The sequence below is a fragment of the Ogataea angusta genome (genome assembly GCF_019207475.1).
Source record: "Ogataea angusta isolate 61-244 chromosome Unknown 61-244_NODE_3_length_881311_cov_93.026150, whole genome shotgun sequence".
Taxonomy (NCBI): domain Eukaryota; kingdom Fungi; phylum Ascomycota; class Pichiomycetes; order Pichiales; family Pichiaceae; genus Ogataea; species Ogataea angusta.
In genome coordinates this window covers 24,944-46,568 of record NW_025065217.1, presented here as the reverse complement: position 1 = coordinate 46,568, position 21,625 = coordinate 24,944, and the positions used below count along the sequence as shown (strand labels likewise).

The 21,625-nt window shown below is 50.8% G+C and overlaps 8 protein-coding genes across 8 annotated transcripts; 2 read left to right on the top strand and 6 right to left on the bottom strand.

Moving 5' to 3' along the window:
* Positions 1–80: 80 nt before the first annotated feature.
* KL928_001457 (uncharacterized protein) lies at positions 81–3,359 on the bottom strand (the record flags this gene model as incomplete). The annotated part of the gene is made up of 1 exon (XM_043201824.1): positions 81–3,359. One exon carries the CDS (start codon positions 3,357–3,359, stop codon positions 81–83), a length of 3,279 nt encoding a protein of 1,092 aa, XP_043060734.1.
* Positions 3,360–3,640: 281 nt separating this feature from the next.
* Positions 3,641–4,345, top strand: KL928_001456 (uncharacterized protein; the record flags this gene model as incomplete). The annotated part of the gene is made up of 1 exon (XM_043201823.1): positions 3,641–4,345. The coding sequence occupies one exon, from the start codon at positions 3,641–3,643 to the stop codon at positions 4,343–4,345; it is 705 nt and encodes a 234-aa protein (XP_043060733.1).
* A 49-nt stretch (positions 4,346–4,394) lies between these two features.
* On the bottom strand, positions 4,395–6,002 carry KL928_001455 (uncharacterized protein; the record flags this gene model as incomplete). Its single annotated transcript, XM_043201822.1, has 1 exon — positions 4,395–6,002. The coding sequence occupies one exon, from the start codon at positions 6,000–6,002 to the stop codon at positions 4,395–4,397; it is 1,608 nt and encodes a 535-aa protein (XP_043060732.1).
* A 578-nt stretch (positions 6,003–6,580) lies between these two features.
* KL928_001454 (uncharacterized protein) lies at positions 6,581–8,215 on the bottom strand (the record flags this gene model as incomplete). Its single annotated transcript, XM_043201821.1, has 1 exon — positions 6,581–8,215. The coding sequence occupies one exon, from the start codon at positions 8,213–8,215 to the stop codon at positions 6,581–6,583; it is 1,635 nt and encodes a 544-aa protein (XP_043060731.1).
* A 168-nt stretch (positions 8,216–8,383) lies between these two features.
* On the bottom strand, positions 8,384–13,651 carry KL928_001453 (uncharacterized protein; the record flags this gene model as incomplete). Its single annotated transcript, XM_043201820.1, has 1 exon — positions 8,384–13,651. The coding sequence occupies one exon, from the start codon at positions 13,649–13,651 to the stop codon at positions 8,384–8,386; it is 5,268 nt and encodes a 1,755-aa protein (XP_043060730.1).
* A 494-nt stretch (positions 13,652–14,145) lies between these two features.
* KL928_001452 (uncharacterized protein) lies at positions 14,146–15,636 on the top strand (the record flags this gene model as incomplete). Its single annotated transcript, XM_043201819.1, has 1 exon — positions 14,146–15,636. The coding sequence occupies one exon, from the start codon at positions 14,146–14,148 to the stop codon at positions 15,634–15,636; it is 1,491 nt and encodes a 496-aa protein (XP_043060729.1).
* A 111-nt stretch (positions 15,637–15,747) lies between these two features.
* On the bottom strand, positions 15,748–17,448 carry KL928_001451 (uncharacterized protein; the record flags this gene model as incomplete). Its single annotated transcript, XM_043201818.1, has 1 exon — positions 15,748–17,448. One exon carries the CDS (start codon positions 17,446–17,448, stop codon positions 15,748–15,750), a length of 1,701 nt encoding a protein of 566 aa, XP_043060728.1.
* A 733-nt stretch (positions 17,449–18,181) lies between these two features.
* On the bottom strand, positions 18,182–20,527 carry KL928_001450 (uncharacterized protein; the record flags this gene model as incomplete). The annotated part of the gene is made up of 1 exon (XM_043201817.1): positions 18,182–20,527. One exon carries the CDS (start codon positions 20,525–20,527, stop codon positions 18,182–18,184), a length of 2,346 nt encoding a protein of 781 aa, XP_043060727.1.
* Between the last annotated feature and the right edge of the window lie 1,098 nt (positions 20,528–21,625).

Genomic DNA, 21,625 nt, shown 5'->3' with positions numbered 1-21,625 from the left:
TTTGCTTCTCGAAATGAATATCCTATCAATACAAAATCAAATAAATGTTGAAAATTAATATATACGACTCACCAGCTAATCTATGCAAACCACTCGCTTATCACCTGCTTTCCCTCTGTGTTGTACTTGTTCAAAAGAGCAATGGCCTGGTCCTGCGGCAGGGTTCCCAGCAGCTGTTTTACGGTCCCCACAACTTTCTCGGCCGTCTTGCCGGAGATCGAGCCAAAAAGCAGCGCCTGTACCACGTCGTCCACGATTTTAGGAATCATGCCAGCCACAAGCGGATGCTGCTGTTGAATCAGCTCGGCAAGGAACATGTAAGCATACGGTGCCGCTTCGTCGTCCTGCAGCACAGGCATCAGCTTGAGCCAGTTCTCCACCACCTCGTGGGCATTTGGAACACTGGAGCCAAAGGAATGCAGCACTTTGGCGATGGCAGCGATCGAGTTCTCGGTGGCAGACAGGTTCTCGTCTGCCTTCGAGTCCGGAACGTTGCACATGGCCAGCATCGAGCCCAGAGTGGCAACGCAGAAATCCTTGAAGTGCTCTCTTCCGTACTGCGCACACGCACCCACGGTGTGCGAAGCGGCCTGCCTGATGCTTGCCTGAGGAGACGTGAGCGACTCGCCAACAGGGTTCATGAAGAAGTCCTTGAACTGGAACGCCAGCGGACCGGTGTACTCAACAAGGTCGGACACGGAGCACAGAGCCAGCAGTTTGAGCGAGGTGTTTTCGTCGTTCATGTACGACGCAAGAGTTGGGATCAGAGACTGGTACGCCGGCAGGAACCGTTCTCTTGTGCTCTTGAACATGGCGGTGATGCCCTTGGTGATCTCGTCGAGCAGTTCTTCGTCGGTGTACTCCTCGTCGTCCTCCTGGACCTCCTCGTTGTACTCGTCGTCGGCGTTTTCTCTGCTCTTGATTCTCTCGTAGATCTCGGTCAGGTTGGTCTGAATCGAGTTGCCGGCAGCCAAAATCTGCTCGTCCGTGAGCACGTTTGCGCCAATCAGCTCCAGACCCTTCGAGATGGCGTAGTAGTACGCAACCAGCAGTTCTGGAACTGGATCGGTTCCCAGCTGGTGCACCAGCTTGTCGAACATCTGGGTCCACAGCTGTGTGGCCTGAGGCGACGTTGGAGAGCCGGTGGCCTCGATGGTGCACTGGAGCAAAGCAGGCATGGTCAGCGCGGAAGAGCCTCTCACGCCGTCATGCAGATAGAAGTCCAGGCCGGGAATCACAATGTGGGTTGCAATGTCCTCCACATACGGAAAGAAGTCGCCGCCCAGCACCTCGGCATAGGTCTTGAGGAGCTCGATCGCGGCCGTTTTGTCGTCGAGAATGGCCGTGTGCACAGCAATGTGTTTTCCGGCCAGCTGGATAACGTCAAACTCCTCGTTCTGGTTGAGCTCGTCCACCTCGTCCTCGTCCACGATCGAGATGTCCTGCGCGGCTTTGGCGGCCTCCAGCAGCGGAGGCAGCACGCCAGGCAGGTACGGAATGAAGTCCTTGCCGATCAGCTTGCAGATCCTGCTCCAGCCTTGCTCCAAGTACGTTTTGGCCGGGTCGTCTTCTCCGGTCAGGTTGTTCTGGATATGGGCGAAGAGCTGGACAATCTCCTGCGCGTTCGGCATGAACTTCTCCTTGCCGACCGCCAGGGCAATCAGCGCCGAGCACTCGATCGACTTGGCCTTGAGCAGCCTGTTTTCCTCGCCCATGTCGGTTCTGAGCACCTCCAGCAAAAGCGGCATCAGAGTGTCGTAGTATTTGATGAACTTGGTCTTTGCAGCGTCCGCCACAATGGCGATCGTGGTGATCACCTGCTCCTGGACGTATCTCTTTGGAGCGCTCTGCAGCAGCGTCAGCAGGTTGGTCAGCAGGTCGTCCAGATACGGCTCCAGAACCTCCTTCGTGGCGTCCTCGCAGAAGTTCACCAGAGCGGCAGCAGCGTGCGCCTGCACCCGTGGCACGTTCTTCGTGGTGAGCATCGAGATCAGCGCAGGCAGAATGCGGTCGCCCGACGTCCGCTGGATGACGTCAGCAAAGTCGGTGGACATCTGGCCCAGAGCGTTGCAGCACGCGTACTGGACCCGTGGATGGCTGTCCTGCAGCGAGGGCAGGATCAGGTCGAGGATCTTGGGGATCTCGGCAATCAGCACCTCTCTGCAGCCCTCCGCGGCAGACGACAGCGCCATCAGTGCGGCCTGTCTCTCGTGCCAGTCCTGCGACTGGAGCATCTGCGGCAGGTACTGGAACAGCGGGCCGGCCAGCGACTGGCCGCCGAGCCTGAGCGCTGCTCTGTCGAGCGACTGTCTTGCTGCGTTGTACTCGTCCTCCTCATCGTCATTGTCGATATCGTCCGAGTTGTTCCACTCTGCCGCGTCCTCGTCGTCGACGCACACCTCGGTCATCAGCTTGAGAGTCACGAGCACGATCGTGGTGGCGTACGACGATTCTCTCTTGCACATGTTGGGAGAGGTCTCGCAGAAGGTGGTGAGCAGTTCGAGAGCGGCCAGTCTGGCCGTGGAGTCGAGGTTTTTGTTCTGAGCCACCTCGGAGCAGAATCCGATGATTGTAGGGAACATCGGCTTGAACATCTTTGGTGCGAGGTCCACAAGCTCGATCAGACTCTCCAGCACAGAGGCCAGCGCGGTGTCCTTGCCGTTTTCCAGCAGTCTGGGCAGGGAGTTGAGCAGGTTGGGTAGCAGCGAGCTGAGGTTGGTCCACTGCGACTTGGGCAGATTCTCGAAAAACGCGACAAAGGCAGAGCACGCAGCAATTCTCACGTCGTCGCTGGAGTCCTCGAAACCGACATGGAACATCTTGAGCGTGTCCTGGAGCTGGTAGTTGGTGATGATGGCCGGAGTCGTGCTGATGATTCTGAAAGCAGACTCTCGGAAGCTGGCGTCCTGGTTGGCGGTCGCCTGCATGATGGTGGGCAGCAGGCTTGGCCAGCCAAACGAGTCGTCCTTGGCGACCTCGGCGACCGCGTCGGCAAGCTTGTGTCTGACATTGTTGGACTGAGGAGCGCTGAAACCTTGCAATAGGACGTTGCGCACCTCGGTCTTGGCCTGCTCGCTGATGTGGTCGACCTGTCTTGCGGTGACGGAGTAGCCCTGCTCGGAAGGCGACTTGATGGCAAACCGTCTGAACAGCACCGCAGAGAAGGCCTTGGTGCTGTCGTCGGCCGCCGTTGCGGCCTGCTGAGCAAGCCAAACAAGGAGAATATCGACGCGGTCCTTTTTGGTCCACTCCTTGTTGAGCGTGTGCTCGGCCTGCTGACGGATCGCGTTGTCTGTGGAGGCCAGGCCCGACAGCAATTGAAGCAGCATGCCGGAGATCTCTGGTGGGATTTGCGACATGGTGAAAACGACGCCAAATGAACGTGCGGTGTGTTTAGCGGGGGATCAGACTGCGTATCTCCTGTATGATTTATCCACTAGTTTCGCTGAAGCAACTTGTTTTTCCTAATGCGTCGCTCAAACCGGAACCACCAATTACCTTACGTCTTTGTTGGTGTTAGCTGTCTAATGATTATTTTTTTTTCACAAGGTAGAAAAGTCCCGTATTGGGTCGTGTGTGCACCGGCTGGAAAGTTTTCAAAAAAAATTTGAATCATTATAAATAAATAAATTAATTGGTTATGGGATTGGGAGCTCCACGGACCAAGCAGCGGTTTGGGTTGGACCCCAGAAACACAAACTGGTCGAACGACGTGTCGCGGTTTGGACACAGGCATCTGGAGAAGTACGGCTGGAAACCTGGCCAGGGACTCGGGCTGACCAACAATGCAACCACCTCGCATATCAAGGTGGTAATCAAGCAGGACAACACTGGGCTGGGTGCGTCGCTCGCGCGCAAGTCGGCGAAAAAGGACGAGTTTGACAGTGGCGAGTGCATGGGGCTGGACGTTTTCCAGCGGCTTCTGGGGCGGCTGAACGGCAAGGAGGCCGAGGTGAACGAGCAGATGGACGAGTTGCAGCGGAACCGGATCATCAACGGGCGGTGGGGGATCAACTTTGTGCGCGGGGACGTGCTGAAGAGCACGTGGGATGCGAAGGAGGGGAGAATGAGGGACGGAAGGAAGGAGAAGAAGGAGAAGAAGGAGAAGAAGGAGAAGAAAAATAAAAAGCACAAGGAGAAAAAGCACAAAGACAGCGAGAAATCGCGGAAGCGCAAGAGAGAGGACGCGGAGGTTACGCGCGAGTCGATGCTTGTGCCGCGCGACCGCAGCGAGACGCCGCCGGTGACGAGCGGCCGCATGGCGCTCCGACAAAAGTGGATCCAGCAGAAGCGGCTTGCTGTGGCGGACAGCAAGGCGTTGCAGGAGATCTTCATGGTGAAATAGAATCGCATAGCATAGAGCGCAGCTAAAAACATGGTTTATATTGAAAGCACTAGATAAAGATGTAGGAGAGTCCGCCCAGGAAGAAGGTGGAGAATAAGGAGAGCAGGCCCAGCTGTGGGGCCGACAGGGGCACGGCGTTGACGCCGGCGCCGGCCGACGACGACGAGGAGCTGGAGCTGCTGGAGCCGGAGCTGGAGCCGGAACTGGAGCCGGAGCCAGATGCATGGGACGAGTTCGAGGAGCCGGTGGCCGACGGAGAGGCCGAGGCCGAGCTCAGCAGCGAAGAGCAGCTGGACGCGGTCGAGGCATTGGAGTTGAGCGAGGCAGAGCCGCTGAAGTCGCAGGCGGACGAGTTGGAGTCCTGTTCCTCGTAGTACTTGTTGAGCAGGAACGAGAGCTTGTCCTTGGCGGAGCAGTACGAGTACGCGCCGTAGGAGCCGTTGCTGCCGCTGGTGGAGATTTCCGAGCAGTCGGTGAGGTCGCACACGATGCCGAAGAAGTCGCCGTAGTCGTCGGAGTCGACGTCGTCGGAAACGACGCATTTGAGCGACGACTCGAGACAGTCGCACACGGCCTCGTTTGGAGTTGGAGGCAGGTCCGTGGACGCCTTCCAGTTGCTCTGGCTGGTTGGACAGCTCAGCTCGGTGGCCGACTGCGATGCGGCAGACGCAGACGCCGTGGTAGGGCTGATTTTCTCGAGCTCGCTCTTGAGGTTCGTGTAGTCGCCCAGGGTCGAGACGGCGTCGTCCTTGATGGAAACGAGACCGTAGTCGTTCTCCTCCTGGAAGTACATGTACACGATACCGCCGGACCACACGTCTGTCATCTCGTCGGAGTAGATAGCCTGCACCTCTGTGAACTCGCGGGGCTTGACGCTGTTGCAACCGTACTCCGAGAAAAAGATCGGGATCGTCAAGTTGGAGAACTCCTCCGTCCTGGCCTCGTAGCCGGAGCTCGAGAACGTGGCATTTCCGCACCACTCGTACATGTTGATGCCGTAGAAGTCTGCCTTGACGTCGTCGTCTCCACAGGAGAAGTAGTCCGCAGACGGAACTCTGGTGTTGGCGTCGTCATTGGCCGAGTAGCCGATCGGAATGTCTCTGTAGTTGTTGTCCTTCATGTACTGTCTCATGTCTCTGATGGCCGCCTTGACGAACGGAGCAGCGTCGCTGTTGGTCTTGTTGGTGATGACCTCGTTACCGGCAAAGAAGCCGAGCACGTTGTCGTAGCTCTGGAACATGTCGATCACCGTGGCGTATCTGTTGTACAGATCGACCGTCCAGGACGGACTGGTGGTCTCGATGGACTCGTTGGGGGTCGAAAGGTCCGAGATCACGTAGATTCCAGCGTCCTCGAGCAGAGACATGCATCCGTCGTGGTCCTTGGAGGCGTCGACGGCATACACGCGGATCACGTTGATGCCGAGGTTCTGCAGGTACGGGATGTCTCTCTTGCACGAGTCCTCGTCAGCGAGCGGATCGACGTAGGTAGCGTCGTCGGTAGCATTTTCTGTGTTCTTCTGGTACGCGACACCCTTGACGTAGAACTGGGACCCGTTGTTCGAGTAGAAGAACTTGTTGGACACCACGTCGATGGTAGGCAGGGCCAGCGTGGTGGACAGCAGGCCCGCGAGCGAGAGGATGGATTTCAGCTGCATTTTTCGGGCTGGAAAAAACGAGTGGATTTGTAGCTGAGAATATTTACTGTCGAGCTGCTACAATATATAAACTGGCAAACGAGGCACGGCAGACATGTCTCCCGAGTAAGTAAACAATGATAGTACCACCGTGTATCAGAACATTCTGTCGTTTCTTTTAGAGTCTAGACACTGCACAGGGGGGCAGCCGGCTCTTGCAGGATTTTCTGCGAATAAAATCCGCATCAGGCAATCAGCGCGATCATCATGCGAGAAATGGGAGCCACGCTGACGCGCTATCTGCTCCGTTTCAGGATCCTCACCGGGGCCTCCGCCTTGAGCTCCCGACGACAACAATCATGACGCAGGTGCATTCTGTTCTAATTAAAGATATTTCCCAAACGAGTACTGTGCGGCTATTGTGGCCCCTGGCGGCGGAATGCGTTTCGCTCGAGCTCGCTTTAAAATAGCAACCAAGAGACGTGTGGCCGATCGTTCTTGGCACGCTTGGTGCCATCTCCCGCCTCTCCCGTCTCAGATATAACTACCACGCTCTACCGCATTTCTGGGTTTGATTGTTCTATTTAGACTTTACGGTCTTACATTGTCAGAACAGCCAGAGCACCAGCAGCACACAGACCGGAGACCAGGATGGTGTAGTAGCTGTTGGAGCTGTACGATCTGGCGGCCGCGCTGCTGGACGACGAGCTCGAAGAGGTGGACGACGAGCCGGACGACGAGCCGGACGACGAGCCGCTGGAGCCGGACGCGGTGGAGCGAGAGCCAGAGCCGCTGACGCCGCTGACGGTGCCGGTTCCGGCGGTGCCTGCGGCGCTCAGGATGGAAGAGCAGCTCGACGCGGTGGTGGCGCTCTGCACGGTGGCAGAGCCGTCGAAGTCGCAGGCGCTCGAGTTCTCGTCCTGGTCCAGATAGTACAGGTTCAGAGCGAACGAAAGCATGTCCTTGGAGCTGCAGAACGAGTACGCTCCGTACTTGCCTGTCTTTCCGTCCGCGGTGATGCCGTCGCAGTCGACAAGTCCGCACACGGTGCCGAACAGCTCCTCATAGTCGTCGCTGTCGACGTCGTCGGAAACAACACACTTGAGCGAGCTGGCCATGCAGTCGCACACGGTCTCTTCTGGCGTTGGTGGCAGGGTGTCGGACGCATTCCAGTACTTGAACCCGGTCGGACACGACAGCTCGGAGGCGGTGCTGCTGGCCGAGGCAACGGTGGCTGTGGTTGGCGACACGTTGTTGATCTCGGACGAGTAGTACTGGAAGTCGGTCATGGTGCTGACGGTGGTGTCGTCGATGGCAGAGACAAGACCATAGTTGTTGTCCTCCTCGAAGTACATGTACACAATGCCTCCAGACCACACGTCGGTCATCTCGTCGGAGAAGATGGTTGGGATGTCGGTGAATCTTCTTGGCTGGATGGTGTTGCAACCGTACTCGGAAAAGAAGACCGGAATCGTGAGGTTGGAGAACTCCTTGGTTCTGTCCTCGTATCCGGACGTCGAGAACGACGAGTTTCCGCACCACTCGTACATGTTGATACCATAGAAGTCGGCTCTCTCGTCGTCGTCTCCGCAGGCGAAATAGTTGGCCGACGCGACTCTGGTCTCGGAGTCGTCGTTCGCCGAGTATCCGACCGGAATGCTACGGTATCCCTTGTCCTTCATGTACTGCTTCATGTCTCTGACGGCCGCCTTGACGAACGGAGCCGCGTCCGTGTTGGACGAGTTGGTGATGACCTCGTTTCCGGCAAAGAAACCAAGCACGTTGTTGTACTGCTGCATCTCGTCGATCACCGAGGTGTATCTCTCGTACAACTCCTCAGACCACTCCGGGCTCGTGGTCGAGATGGACAGCTTGGGCTGCGCAAGGTCCGCAATCACGTAGATGCCCGCGTCTTGCAACAGCGTCATGCAGTCGGTGTGGTCCTCGTCCGCGTCCAGAGCATACACTCTGATGACGTTGGTGTTCAGCTCCCTCAAAATGGGAACGTCTCTCTCACAGGTCGTCTTGTCGGCCAGAGGATCGACAAAAGACGTGTTGGTGGTCAGAGCAGTGTCGGCCTGGTAGGCCACGCCTCGAATATAGAATTGGGACCCGTTGTTCGAGTAAAAGAACTTGTTTCCCACAACCTCGATGGTAGGGAAGTCGGAGTCAGCCTTGGCCACAGCGGCCAGGACGCCAGACAGGGCGCCGATCGTTTTCCACGAGAAGATCATGTTTGCAATAAGCGAATTTCGAAGTTTGTCCGCAGCGTGCAAATTTTCGGTGGTGCTGCTATTTTTGTTTACCTTTTCGTTCCGCGTGCCAGGCTTAGCGGACGCGGAAAACCCGGGCTGCTAATTGGCAGACACACGCTTACAGAATGCTACCAAGTATAGATTCCGCTAGATCCAGTACGTACTGAAGGTCTCGACGCCCGGCTTGGAGCGCAGAACCGTAGACGGCGCCCTGTCGCCCGTGTCGTTGTTGTCCTGGCGGTTCGGCTGGATCAGACCGTAGAAGTCGTCGGGAACGTACTCAGCAATGGACTCGGCCAGCGTGAGGTCCACCAGCACGGGAATCACCACGATCGCAGCAAACAGCAGGATGATGAAGAAGAACAGAAACGCGTACTTGGTGGCCTCCCGCGCACGCACCTTGCGCTGCGTGGTGGTGTAGATCGGGCCCCGCAAGTACCGCGACGGACTCAGCCACATCAGCATGCACGAGTGCCAGTGGTCGATGTACGGCACAAACAGCAGCGGCGTGAACACAATCAGTATCAGATGCCCAATGGCAAAGTCGGCCGCGAAGAGACTCATCTCCACCGTCTTCACAATCAGCTCCCGCATCGGCTGTGTGACCGCATACCAGCCCAGATCGCTGCCTATCCATTTTCCTGACCACCAAGCGCGGTTCGTGTAGTCCTCCTTGATCTCTCTGGTAAGGAGCATAAGCTTCACGGCCTGGAATATCACCCGCTGTACATACAGCGAGCAGGTAAAAGCACACAGGAACCGGCAGAAGTTCCAGCCTTCCAGGAACCAGATCACCTCCATAACAACAACATGCGAGATCACAGCAGACCCGTGTGCAAGCGCAGCAAGCACATTGGGGGCCTTCTTGCAGCATATGCTCAGGATCGGGCCCGCAAAACAAGACAGAGGGAAAATTGCAATCAGGATCGAAAGATTCATCACCAGCGGGGCAAACACAATAATCGCCAGTCTGAGCACCGAGTTCACGGGCCTGGGATCCCTGACACCCGTTTGCGCGTTGATGAATGTGTACGCCATGAAGATGCACACAGTCTGGAATAACGGGACAATCACCTCTGCGAAAAAGGTATTACCGAACGGAGCACGGTGGATATTGACAGGCACATACTTGGCCTGCTCCACGTTTGTCCCCATAATCTTTCTCTTGAAGCCAGTGAACTTGGACCTTGAGAAACGTGTAAACCCGATCCACGAGTTCTTGTGCCACTTGGAGTTTCCTCTGCTGAGCCATCTAATAAAATCTCTATAATCCAGGAAAAAGTCGGTCCAAGCAAATTGATGAGGATTGAAAATAAAGGGGGATAAACACAAGGAAACCAAAGTGATCCAGAACCACAAGATTGCCGGCTGCCACATGGTCACGGTTCCGAATAACAGAATCAAGAAAAGTCTTGTACCTGAATAGATGGAACTGATTGCATACGTCGAGTACAGTCTTGTAAATGGGATTCTCACTATAGCGAATCCTCTACCTGTTGAAATGTACCTGGCTCCACCAAATACAATGTCATTTTTCAGCGAGTTGGAGTACACCTGGCAAACGAAAACTTCAAATAGGGGTGAGAGCGAAAGAAAATGAAAGAACAGTCGACTAAATGCCTTCCATGCTCCTCTTTCCGATAACTCGTGAAACACCAAGGGAACGAACGAAATGAAGAAACAAATGAAGATAGACAGAACATATCTGGTAACCCAGTCGAGCACTGGTTGCAAGTTTTGACAGCCCACTGGTATCTGGAGATCTGTGATTGGTACGTCTTTATCGTATATGCATGTAATCGACTCGTGATTCATCGACCCCAAGTTGACCATAACCAGAAGGAATAATTGAAGTGAAAGCATAATGAACAAGTTATTGATGTGGAAGCCTGGATGGGCATAATAAAAGGACAGAAATCTGTCGAGTGGTAGAGATGTTCCCAGGTAATAGTATTCTCTGGAGAGCATTTGTTCGCCCATACCTCCACCAATCTTGGAAGTGAAGTTGAGGATGGTACCGAACCCAAGATCTCTGCCTTTTCCACATTGATAGTAGTCACAATGCTTGATTCTGCCTCCACGAGTCACTGCATTCATTCCAGCATAGATGTCTTCGTTCAGATGAAGTCTTTTCTGTGCTTTGGAGATGCCTCCTCTGGTTGTCATGAAGATGGCATTTAAAAAGTCGGGATGCCCATAATGAAGTTTACCCCCAATTGCAGCCAGTGTACGTGCAAACAGAGTACCAAAAGTTTGCTCTTTGGCCGCAGCAACATCCCCGAGGACACCAGTATTTTCCGAAAAGATATACTCTCTAGCTCCTATGATGGCGACAGGGGTATTTCCTGTATTTGGAACAGAAGGGATGTATGGGTTTGTAGTGTCATAATCCATCTCTTCAAACTCAGACAATACAGATCTGATTTTCAAACATTCTTCCAGGTAATTGTCTTGATTTGCGTCGATGACCTGGATGTATTCTCCTCTGTAGAAAACCAAACAATGATTCTGGTTGTCCGACTTTCCGTCTCCAAGGATAGGGTTACCTGAGAGCTGAATCTTGTATAACTGTTTCAGCTCACCATTTTTCTTCTCATCTGACTGATATAAAACAGAGTAGAATTTGATGTCAGCTTCTGATCCCCCTTCAGGGACCTCCTGCTCCAAACTGGCAATATAAACTTCCGGATAGGCATTCAATAACACTTTAACATCACTTTTCTCCTGCTCGGTAAACTTTTGGTACCTTTGCATGGACACCAGAAGTCTGAATTTGCGGTCTGCTATGCTATTCAAATACTCTTCAGCATTCGAGCTTCCTCCAAACATCTCAATCATTTCTGGGTTTTCCACTTTGTGCAACAGCTTAATGGCCTTTCTGTAGTTCATGAATCCAGAAACTGTACGATACAAGGTCTGAGACCTCAACGTAGCCCATATTCTCGTTCTTAGGACGTACTCGGGAGCCGACGATTTGTACCCTATACAGTAAAGGGGCAGATCGCTAATTTTGTTTTCAATGAAGTCTTTTTCGGATTTGACAGTTGCGCCTGGCATCTTTTCACCCTCACTGTAGGATATTATTTTGGTATCACGTACAAAATAATCCCATTCGTGGGGAAGCATATGCTTCAAATATTCAAGAAGGGATATTTTCGAGCTTGGATCCTCCTTGATGATTTCTTTCAGGCCCAAAAGAATTTTCTCTGAATAGTGCGGTATTAGAACCGTAAATGTGGGCATTGCTTCGACTGGAATCGGTTCAGGAATAGGCGTTGATAAAGATTGAGCGAAAAATGAGATCCTTCTTTCCGCCTCCGAGTTTGGCACAAAGAAGTCCTGCAAAGTCGTTGTACTATCATCCTGGAACAAAAAGAAAGAGGGTGTCCTTAATGCGGTTTTCCCATCTGCCTCGTCTGGAATTTGGTCGTAGATGAGACGATGCACATGATCCACCGATAACAAATGTTCGCGATATAGGGAGATCACAATTGCGTTCCACACCTGTGATGCAAGAGTGCTGGGTTTGAATTTCACCTCCATGTCTGCCGTCGATAAAAGCTTTGAGTAGATTCTTTGAGGCAGCCTGCTGAAGACATTTCTCCAAGGTGAGAGGATCGATATTCCACTGAAGAATGACAAAGAGAGAGAAAAGGCACAATTCCAAATAATATACCAAAGGTAAGTATCGAGGAAGAAGAGCACCAAATCTGTCAGTATCATCAGCGTCAAAACAAACTTCCCCTGATGACGACAAAGCATTGTTCCGAAATAAGCTTCCCCGTGGCATCGACTGTAATCGATTATGGACAAGTTTCGAATTGGATCTCTAAGGGACAAGGTCAAGAAAAAGTATGATTCGACAAACTTGGCACTGAAAACCAGTATCCAAAGCATGATAGACAAGACAGAACCTCTGGAACTTAGTTTGGGAAATGAAGAAGTGAAGACTTTGGAAGCATCGTAACCTTTGGCTCTTTTGTTCAAAGAAAACTCAAAGAGTGTGCCCAAGGGCTGAACAGCAAACCATAGGGTAGTGAGGATAGAAACCACCAGCTGTACAATGGATAGAATGTACGCTAGCCTGGAGACAGTGTTAAGGGGGATCATTCCTAGGATGAAAACTGAGGGGCCAAAGTTTATAATGGTAATGATTATCAGAAGAACTAGCCTTCTGAAGAGATGTTTCGCACCGGGCCAAAGCCTTGGAACAAATGCCCACTCCGAGATGGTGGCGATAATCTGAATCAGGCAGGAGATAGTGCCTCCAAGTGCCATGATAGAGAATCTCGCTTGTGGAGTAGGCTGATTATTCAAAAGCTGAATATAATTGTGTGTGTAAAGGGTAGGAGAGTTGAAACTTGAGTAATACCAAAAGACAGAAACATGGATAATCCAGATTCTGCTGAAGTTTGTAGCCAAATGCCACCAGGTTCTTCTTTCTTTGTAAGTTTTGTAAAATGCTTTCTTCCATTTGATGCTTCCAAGCTTCTTGTATCGTTCGTGTTTTGGCAAGTCCATCAGTTTGGTACCATCTGTCGTGACAATTCGCTGGAGATTTTTACTGTACCAGAAAAGCTGGTTCATGTCGTCATAACCGATGATTTGATGGTGGTCTTTTTCTCGTCTCACGAAGGCTCCGTCAATCAGCTTGTATTGCTGATCTCTGAGGTAGTTGTACAGTGGAGTGATCACCCGAGTCAGATAATCTCCCTCCTCATAGACCACCTTTGCTGACTCGTCTTTCTTAATTTGTTGATAATAGTCGAACGAGCACTTGTATATGAAGCAAAGACATTCTGGGCAAAACCTCATATTATTAGCTTCTCCCCATATGAGCAGGTAAAGGGCTATATGTTCAACCATCTGGCTCGGGGTGCAGTCGTACAGTCTCTTTTTCCATCTATATTCGATCACATCAGTTTTCTTGCTTGGATGGAAAGAAGGCTCCGAGAAGTCTTTCGAGTTTTCTGACTTTTCAGGCTTTCCCTTTTTCTTCTTGTTTTTCTTCAACATCTTGAGATCAACATCATTGCTGAGCTCTGAATCATCGTCCACCATGGCACTCAAGTACCATTTGCGGTAGTTGGCATTTTCTCCACCAATGTAATCTGCATGTAGTAATAACAAAGCGTGAGGGGCCGGCATCCTACTGGCTTTCGAATCCAGTTGGATCATCAAGTGATCGTACATATTGAGCGCAGAGCTACGCTGAAACCCAAACACATCCTTCAATTCCATGAAGATGTCATAAATCTGGTCTTTTGTGATTGGAGCCTCGTCGTCGCTTGTCCACGAGTAATAGGGATCATCGCTGATAGGGGGCAGCGTCTTTGGTTCTTCGGCCACTGGTTCAGGAGCACTAAATTGGTTTGGGTAGTATCCCCAATTGGATTGGTATTGCTGTTGTTGCATGTACTGCCAATTGGGATCCGCATAAGGGCTCTGGGGCTGTTGTTGACGTTGTCTACCTAGAACATCAGGAGGGTAATTCGAGTCTGGTTCCTGGCGCTCACTTTGCCCCTCGTAGTCCTGTCGCAAAAGGTCCTGTTGGTAAATCGCATCGTAGAATTGCTGGTCTTCAGATTCCTGATTTGCAGCCACTAAAGGTAGTTAGTAAAGAGGGAACAAGAAAGATCCTTTCGAACCTTTTTTTCTGAAATGGGGACAATACTGTTGACAGGCAAGCCGGTAAACTAGTAATATGGCGCCTATTTGATAACCTCTTCAATTCAGTACAAACAAGTGTGAAGCAAGCCCAAGTGGAAGAACAAATTAAAGCTATCTATCGCTTATTAAATTTAACGCTTTGTGGTCCATCAGCCACACACTTAGTGTGCGCCACCTCACTTGCCTCCACTGCCCAGCTGTTTTTCCAAAATATTTTTGGTCTCAATAAATTCACCTATATGACCATACCGATTTCGGTACGAAGTTCACGAATACCTCCAGCCTTGTACCAAATTGTGTTCTGTCGCAAAATGAGCTACCAGGGATTTATTGCGCCGCAAAAAATTGTCCCTCCTGTACACCGCGACCTAAAGTCGCTTGACAGAAGTTTATTTTCATTGTCCTTCGACGTCTGGACGGTTCTGTTTCCTGAGGCTGCGCAAATGGGTAACTTCATTAAAACATTCAAACAGGATACTGTGCAAATCCCGCGACTGCCGTTTTTGTTCAAACTGTCTAAGTCGGAGAACAAGCTCGAAGAGTATCCCAAAAATCCAGATTTCAAGGCTGTTGCACTCAATCACAGGGTCCAGTCGCTGGAAGACATAGAAACATACATTTCGCCCGAGGCACAAAACTATATACGAGATTGCGAGGGCAAGTTCTTCAAGCACCGGTTCACACTGGACTATGATTTCTGGAGAGCAGAGGAAATACTTCAGAGCGTTCTCCCAGAAAACCTTTTGCACGAGGTTCCAACTTCTTTCACCAAGACGGGCCACGTAGCCCACGTGAACCTGAAAGATGAATACAAGCCGTACGGCACTCTCATAGGACAGGTGATTTTGGACAAAAATCCGTACATCAGGACTGTGGTGGATAAACAGGACACAATCGACACTGTTTTCCGGACATTCAAAATGAAGGTCATTGCAGGCGAGGAGAATCTGCTGGTGGAACAGAGGGAAAGTGATTGTGTTTTCACGTTTGATTTCTCCAAGGTGTATTGGAATTCGCGGCTTTCCACAGAGCACGGACGGCTGGTCAAGATGTTCAGCCCGGGAGACGCTGTTTGCGACGTCATGGCGGGTGTCGGGCCTTTTGCCGTGCCCGCGGGTAAAAAGCAGTGCATCGTCTTTGCCAACGATCTGAACCCAGAAAGCTATAAATACCTCAAGCTGAACGTAAAGAAAAATAAGGTTGACAGCTTTGTCAACTGTTTCAATGAGGACGGAAGAGATTTTATCCAAAAGTCCCCAAAACTGCTTGCGAATTTTGCAGAAAAACACAAGCAGATTGAGGTTAGCAAGCCGAACGCGCGTGGAACAAAGAAACACAAGGTCACCAGGGTCGAAATCCCATGCTTTTTCTCGCACTATGTCATGAATTTGCCGGACTCTGCCATAACGTTTGTGGACGCGTACGTGGGTCTCTTTTCCAATGCTTTCCCAGAGTTGACGCGCAAAGAGGTGAAAAACCTGCCAGGATACAAATTACCGACCATTCACGTCCACCATTTCGAAAAGTTCGCACCGACCGAGAATCCAGAGCCGACCAAGCAAGAATTGCAGCACAGAATCCACCGAAAATTGGTGGACCTTTTGAAATTTGAGATACCGTTCGAAAACCTCTCCTTCCATTACGTCAGACTGGTGGCCCCCACCAAGCCCATGTTCTGTGTCTCTTTCACGCTACCAGAAGAAGTCGCGTTCGCCACAGCAAAAAAATAATAGCCGTTTAAATTGCATACGATAATCATATAAATAGCACCTTCATCAGCATGACGATCGTAACTCGGAAAAAAATGACATCTTGTCTATGTTGCTAGCAGCACGTGCTGGTCACCGCTGTGTGTGTATTATGCTGGCCACCTTTGCGCGCCATCTGCATGCACTCCAGAAAGAGCTATAGCTCCAGGTCAGGTCCCTGGCCCCCACCATGAACCCGGTGTATCTGTTGAACTGCTCGCTCATGTGTCCGTCTCTGGCCGCGTGCTCCTTGATAATTGCCAGGTACGCGTCCGCGTACCTTTTCAGCGCTCCCACGGTGTCGGCAAACGCTTGCGAGCCAAACGGCAGGACTGTCTGGTTGTGTATCTTGAGGTCTGTAATGCTCTCAAACAGCTGTCTCAGCTCAACAGGAATAACCAGGTCTTTCTCGTATCTGTAGTGGCTGTAGATGTATTTGTATATCAGTTCGGCGGCAGAAGCGGTCGCAATGAACCACGGATTTCCTTCACTGGTGTCGACTCCGTTGTAGATGTCCTCGGGGTATCTGCCCAGCGCGAAAGCAGCGCTCAAATTCAGTCTGTTGTGGTTGATTGGGTAGCGATACTTCATGTCATTGGCCAGAGCAACAAGGGTGTTGAGCGAGGCTGGATCGTCCACGTTGAATGGAATTTCCACGTCATCTTGGGTGTCGACGTTGAATGTGTGTGTCCTGATGATCCCAATTATAGTGCCGGCGTCAATACCGGTTCTCTCGCCGGTAGCCAGCAGCTCGGGGGTTTCGATCAGGTACGGGATCGAGTTGAGTCTGAAGCCTGAATCTATTAAAATGAAGTATCTCAGCGCAGCGTACGAGGACGTCAGGTTCCCGTAGAAGGTTTTATCTTCAAAACGCAGAGCCTCCTGGAAACCCATTTTCAGCGCCTTCAGCTGCGTGAGACTGGTGAACAGATGCACAGAATTAACCTCTTCCCAAAGATCAAATCCTTTTTTGTACCAGCTGCGGGTCACGTACGAAAGGTCTGGCTTGACCACCTCGTGGTAGATTGTCTCCTCGTCTATGAGCTCGTCTTTGAGAACAAGCTCCTTGTTGTACTTCCGCAGAATATTCAGGTAGCTGATCACCGTGCTTGCTCTCAGCGCGGGCCCGTCTCTCTGGGGTCTGCCCCAGGGGCCAGTAAATTCTGTGGAGTTGACCTCGAATTTGGGCTCTCCCAGTCCCTCCAGGGTTTCAAAGGTGCCTGATGGGTTAGACAGCCGCTGCAGTTTCTTAGAGTTCACAATGTACGCCTCAATAATCTCCGGAATATTATACTCTGCGTCCTCAAACCCAGTGTCGTCCAGATAATCGATTAGGGTGCCGATCGTGACTGCTGAGTCTCTGGTCCATTGGTAGAAGTAATCTGGTTTTGATCTGGACGGAGACGCTATTATGGCTCCCTTGGCAACGCCCGCGAGATCGGTCGAGTTATGGTATCCGCCGATGTTGGAAAGAATTCCCTTAAAAGCAAAGTCCTTTTGCGATATTAGCCAGGACTCAAAGTCGTCTGCTGGGGCGGCCTCTTTGGAAACAACGGCCTGGGAGACAAACGTGGGCGGCGAGTTGTCTGCCGTGCTGACCGCTGCCGTGACAAAAGACGCCACGCCGGTTGCTGAGTGTCTGATTAGACGGGAGACGTACGAAGCCAGGTCGTTAGGATAAGGTGATCTGTTGGCAAACAAGGGCAAGGCTCCTTCTTGAACCAGCGGGACGGCGCCCGACATCGGAATGGGCGCCAATCCGGCGAGTAACAGGAGACTGACCTTGAGGTTCATCTGGAATCCGTCAGATCTTAGATTTCGAAAATGAGGTTGATTTTTTTGTAGCAATCGATAAGGGCTCGAATTTCAGGGTTACTGGATATCCTGATGAAGCCTGGAAGTGGAAAGAGACGAAACGCTCAGATGAATACCTGGTCATCAACTTTTGAGTTGGTGAAATAATCTATTGAAGTAAGCGCCCAAACAGGACCATGGAAGCAAGTAGTGTTTGGCTAGTTTGCATACAGCCTAGACGGTGGGGTATTGTTAAAATTTTTAATGACATATCTTGCGAGTTGGCGCCCATTTTGACTTAGAAATTACAAGTTTTGAGGTGACCCACGCAAGCGGGTGGGGCTGTTAGCTGGGGGTCTCAGTCTCCTCTCGCTAATATGTTACACAGATCGATCCAACGCATGGAAGCGGGAAGCAGGGGGTTATGTAGCGCAATGGACCTAATGCATGCCGGGTGTGGGGAGAACTAAATAGGAAATATTGGGGAGCCGGTCTACAGTGGCTGCGGCCGGCCACTACTCGGGCTGGAATTAAGTTCTGAGGATTATTAATTTGGGAGGTCGTACCGGATGAAATGAAATCGCTGGGCGAATCTTGAAGAAGCCATAAAGCTGACGTTCCTAACACCTACAGGGTACATGATGGCTGAAGCTGGGTGCAAATTTGCTCAATCCTATAAGGAATATATTCTAGACAATATTCTCCAAGACACAAACCTCAAGCAGAAAACTCGTTAAATAGTGATGCGGTTTCCCACGTACAAAATCTCCTGGTTAGGTTCCTCGCTTTTCTGCGGAAGCAGGAAGTCCATCGTGCTGTTGTTGGAAATGCCATTGATCGGCGCAAATAGGTAGTTGATCAGCCATCTTCTCAAGACTCTCCATGGTAGCTTGGCAATCCGCATGGCCCTAGACTCTTCCTCCAGGTCCTTACTATCGTATTCCTTAGACGACACAAATTCCCTTTCAAACAGATGAACGATCGGAACAGTGAAATGGTTGTTGTCGTCCATCACATCGTCTGTGCCGTACACATTTTGGAGCTCTTCGATATCCGGAATCGACAGTAGCAGGCTTCTCAAAAGTTTCTTGGTGAGCAACGTTTGGTGCATGAATCCGGACCGGACAATGCATCTATAGAAGCCAGGAATACCGGCAATTCTTTGCAGACGGTACGATTCTTCTTCCTCGATGAACGGAAGCGTGCTCACACGGGGCTCTATGAGGATGAATATCTTGGGCACGGAATTGAAGGAGTGGATCAGATGTTCAAATAGGTGTGGCAGACAGCTCCTGTTGGTGAGAGTGGTGGAAGAAGTGCAGTACATGATTCCCACATGATTGTTTCTGGGGATCTTGACAACATTTCCATAGTACTTCATTTCCAGATATTGGTCGTCCTGGTTTCCCGTGGTGCCAAAGGAGGGAACAGACGCCACGGACTCCTCGTCGTTAGCCACAGTGTCTCTTTTTTTGCCAATGTCACTGTTCAAGTTGACGACGACTGCTTCTTTTTGGGCCTTGACCGTTGACGAGCTCACAAATAACTCGTCCACGGACTTTTTGAAGCTGAGGTCATAGTTGACCTTGAGACCTCTGCACCATCTCCAGAAGGAAATAAAGATGAAGCTGATTCCAGCCATTGCCAGCGGAAACCAGGCACCGTTAGGCACTTTTCGCAGACCTGAAATGATCAGCAGGGCGTCCAGAGTGCCAAAACCTAGCATGAACACTATTGGTATGATTATGTTGATCCGATAGACATATATCATGCAGATAGTGATCAAGATTGTTGTGAGGATGAAGTCGATAGAGATGCCCAGTCCGTAAGCTGCGGTCACGTTATTGCTGTTTTTGAATCCAACTGTTGTAAGAACCACACAGACCATCAGAACCCAGTTGGCGACAGGGATAAAGATTTGTCCAGAGTGTTTTTCCGAGGTGTAGATGGCCTTCAGCCGTGGGAAGCAATCCAGTGTGATGAGTTGCTTCAGGATGCTAAAGACACCCAGTATCAAAGCCTGAGAGGCGATGATGGTTGCGAGTGTGGCCATGACGAACATGAACCAGTAGTAGCCGTCACCATTCTGACCTGGAATGGAAAGGTAGAACACATTTGAGACGCCAGTCGGGTGCTCCATCAGATAGGCTGCCTGTCCAAAGTAGCATATTATCAAACATGGGTACACGAAACAGCACAGGGCCAATTGGATGGGCAGGGGTCCGAAGTGCGAGACATCGGCGAACATTGCCTCGCAGCCAGTCAGACAAAGCATCATGGAGCTGAAGGAGTCGATTCCTTGGTCTTTTAGGAACTGCACTGCATAGTATGGATTAAGTGCTTTCATGATTTTTGGATGGAACTTGGCAACGCAGATGACTCCATTGACAAATAAGCAAATCAGCCATATAGTGACAATTGGCGAGAACATCATGGACAGCTTTCCAGACCCGAATCTCTGGGAAAGAAACAGAATGATCAGGACACCACACGAAACAGGCATCACCTTGTCCTCGAAAGAAGGTACTGCCACCGCAATGCCCGAGATCGCAGACAACACAGATGTCGTTGGAGTCAGAAGGCCATCTGAGAACACCAACGAGCATCCCAAAAAGCACACTGCGAGAGTGAATTTTGATAGGAAGCTTTTGATGAGCTCGCTGGGCATCGAGTCTCCATGCGAGTAATTGGAAGCATTGGTGTTTGTTCGCGTGAGCGAAAGCAAATCGTCATTGTCAGCCAGCTCTTGGGCGTACTCTCTGCTGCCAGGAATTTTCACGCCCTTTGGGCCAAACTTCAGCGTTCTGGCAATCTTGGAATAAATGGCAATCTGTCCACCTTCGTTGTCGTTTGGCCCGATATTCAGCACAATCAAAGCATACTTGACTATCACAACAATTGTGAAAAGCCAAAAGATACACGACATTGCCCCATATACCTCTTCGTGACTTGGATTGCTGGTGCCGCTAAATATGGTTGAGAACACATACAAGGGGGACGTTCCCAAATCTCCATAGATAGCTCCCACGGAGCCATAAGCCATTTTGAGGACTGCAAGTCCATTTCCCAATCTCTGCATACTGTTAGGTCTTCAGACTCCTGCTTTGGTACCTACCTTTGCGGAAATCATATAGTTGCGACCAGATGCTAGAAAAGGGGGGTTTTAGCTCCTTTATACGTCTCTGAGGAGCAGCGTCTGAGGTATTTTGGATGCTTCGCCATCTACAGTCATCCAATAGAAACACGTTTTACGGGGAAACAAAGCAGGATTCCCAAAATCAGCAAACTCTTGCCCTGGTGAGGGCATTCAGAGTTCAGCTGTCACGAATAATCCCTAATTAGACGAAAAAACGTTGATTGAAATTCGCTCACGGCTGTGCGCAGCAAAAATTTACGCACGTTGGAGGATACGCGTAGCAGAATTTAACGGCTAAAAAGAAGTGAGAAACCATTCCAGACTCCGAGTGGCAATGAGATCTGACTACCATATAGCGAGCCGCCTTCTGGAAGGGCAGCAGGACTTGAGCGAATTTCTCGCTATTCTGGGTTGTATTATGGCCTGTCGCAATCAGTGAAAAACCGAGCCTCGTTAAACAACAGCGTATACGTCATGGCCCCTGAAAATAATAGTAGTTCCTGGAAAAAATATCTCAGATTGTCGCATTTATTATGCTTGGCAAATTTTTAGTCTAATCATTAATCGTTTGGAGGGTTTAGTTTTATAGGTCGCTCACCAAGTAAGGGAATTACATCGCAGTTATCACCGGAACAAGCCACACCCTTATTGATTCCGCGCTAGAATTGATCCTACTGGTGATCTTTTTTCTGGTCGGATCACGAGCAACCAAATATGAACATAACCAGATATTAAAATACACTAAGGTCCTAAAGAATGCTTCAGACGACACGAAGCGCTCCTACGTCCAGATTTGTCCAGTACTTTTGCTGCGACAATATTGATTGTGGGTTCTTTGTTCTCGTTGATTCCTTAAGATTCGCAAAAGTAGGAACAATAGTCAACTATTGTGCTGTCACTGTGGAAACCTTGAGCTCAGACGTAGGCATCTTGTCCCAAAAACAACTGTTTTCTGCTACAAATGGTCCGACCACGTTCCCCGAAGCACGAACGGTGCTGGTTCTGGGTTGATTGGCTGGGTTCTGTAAAAGCTTTTTGATG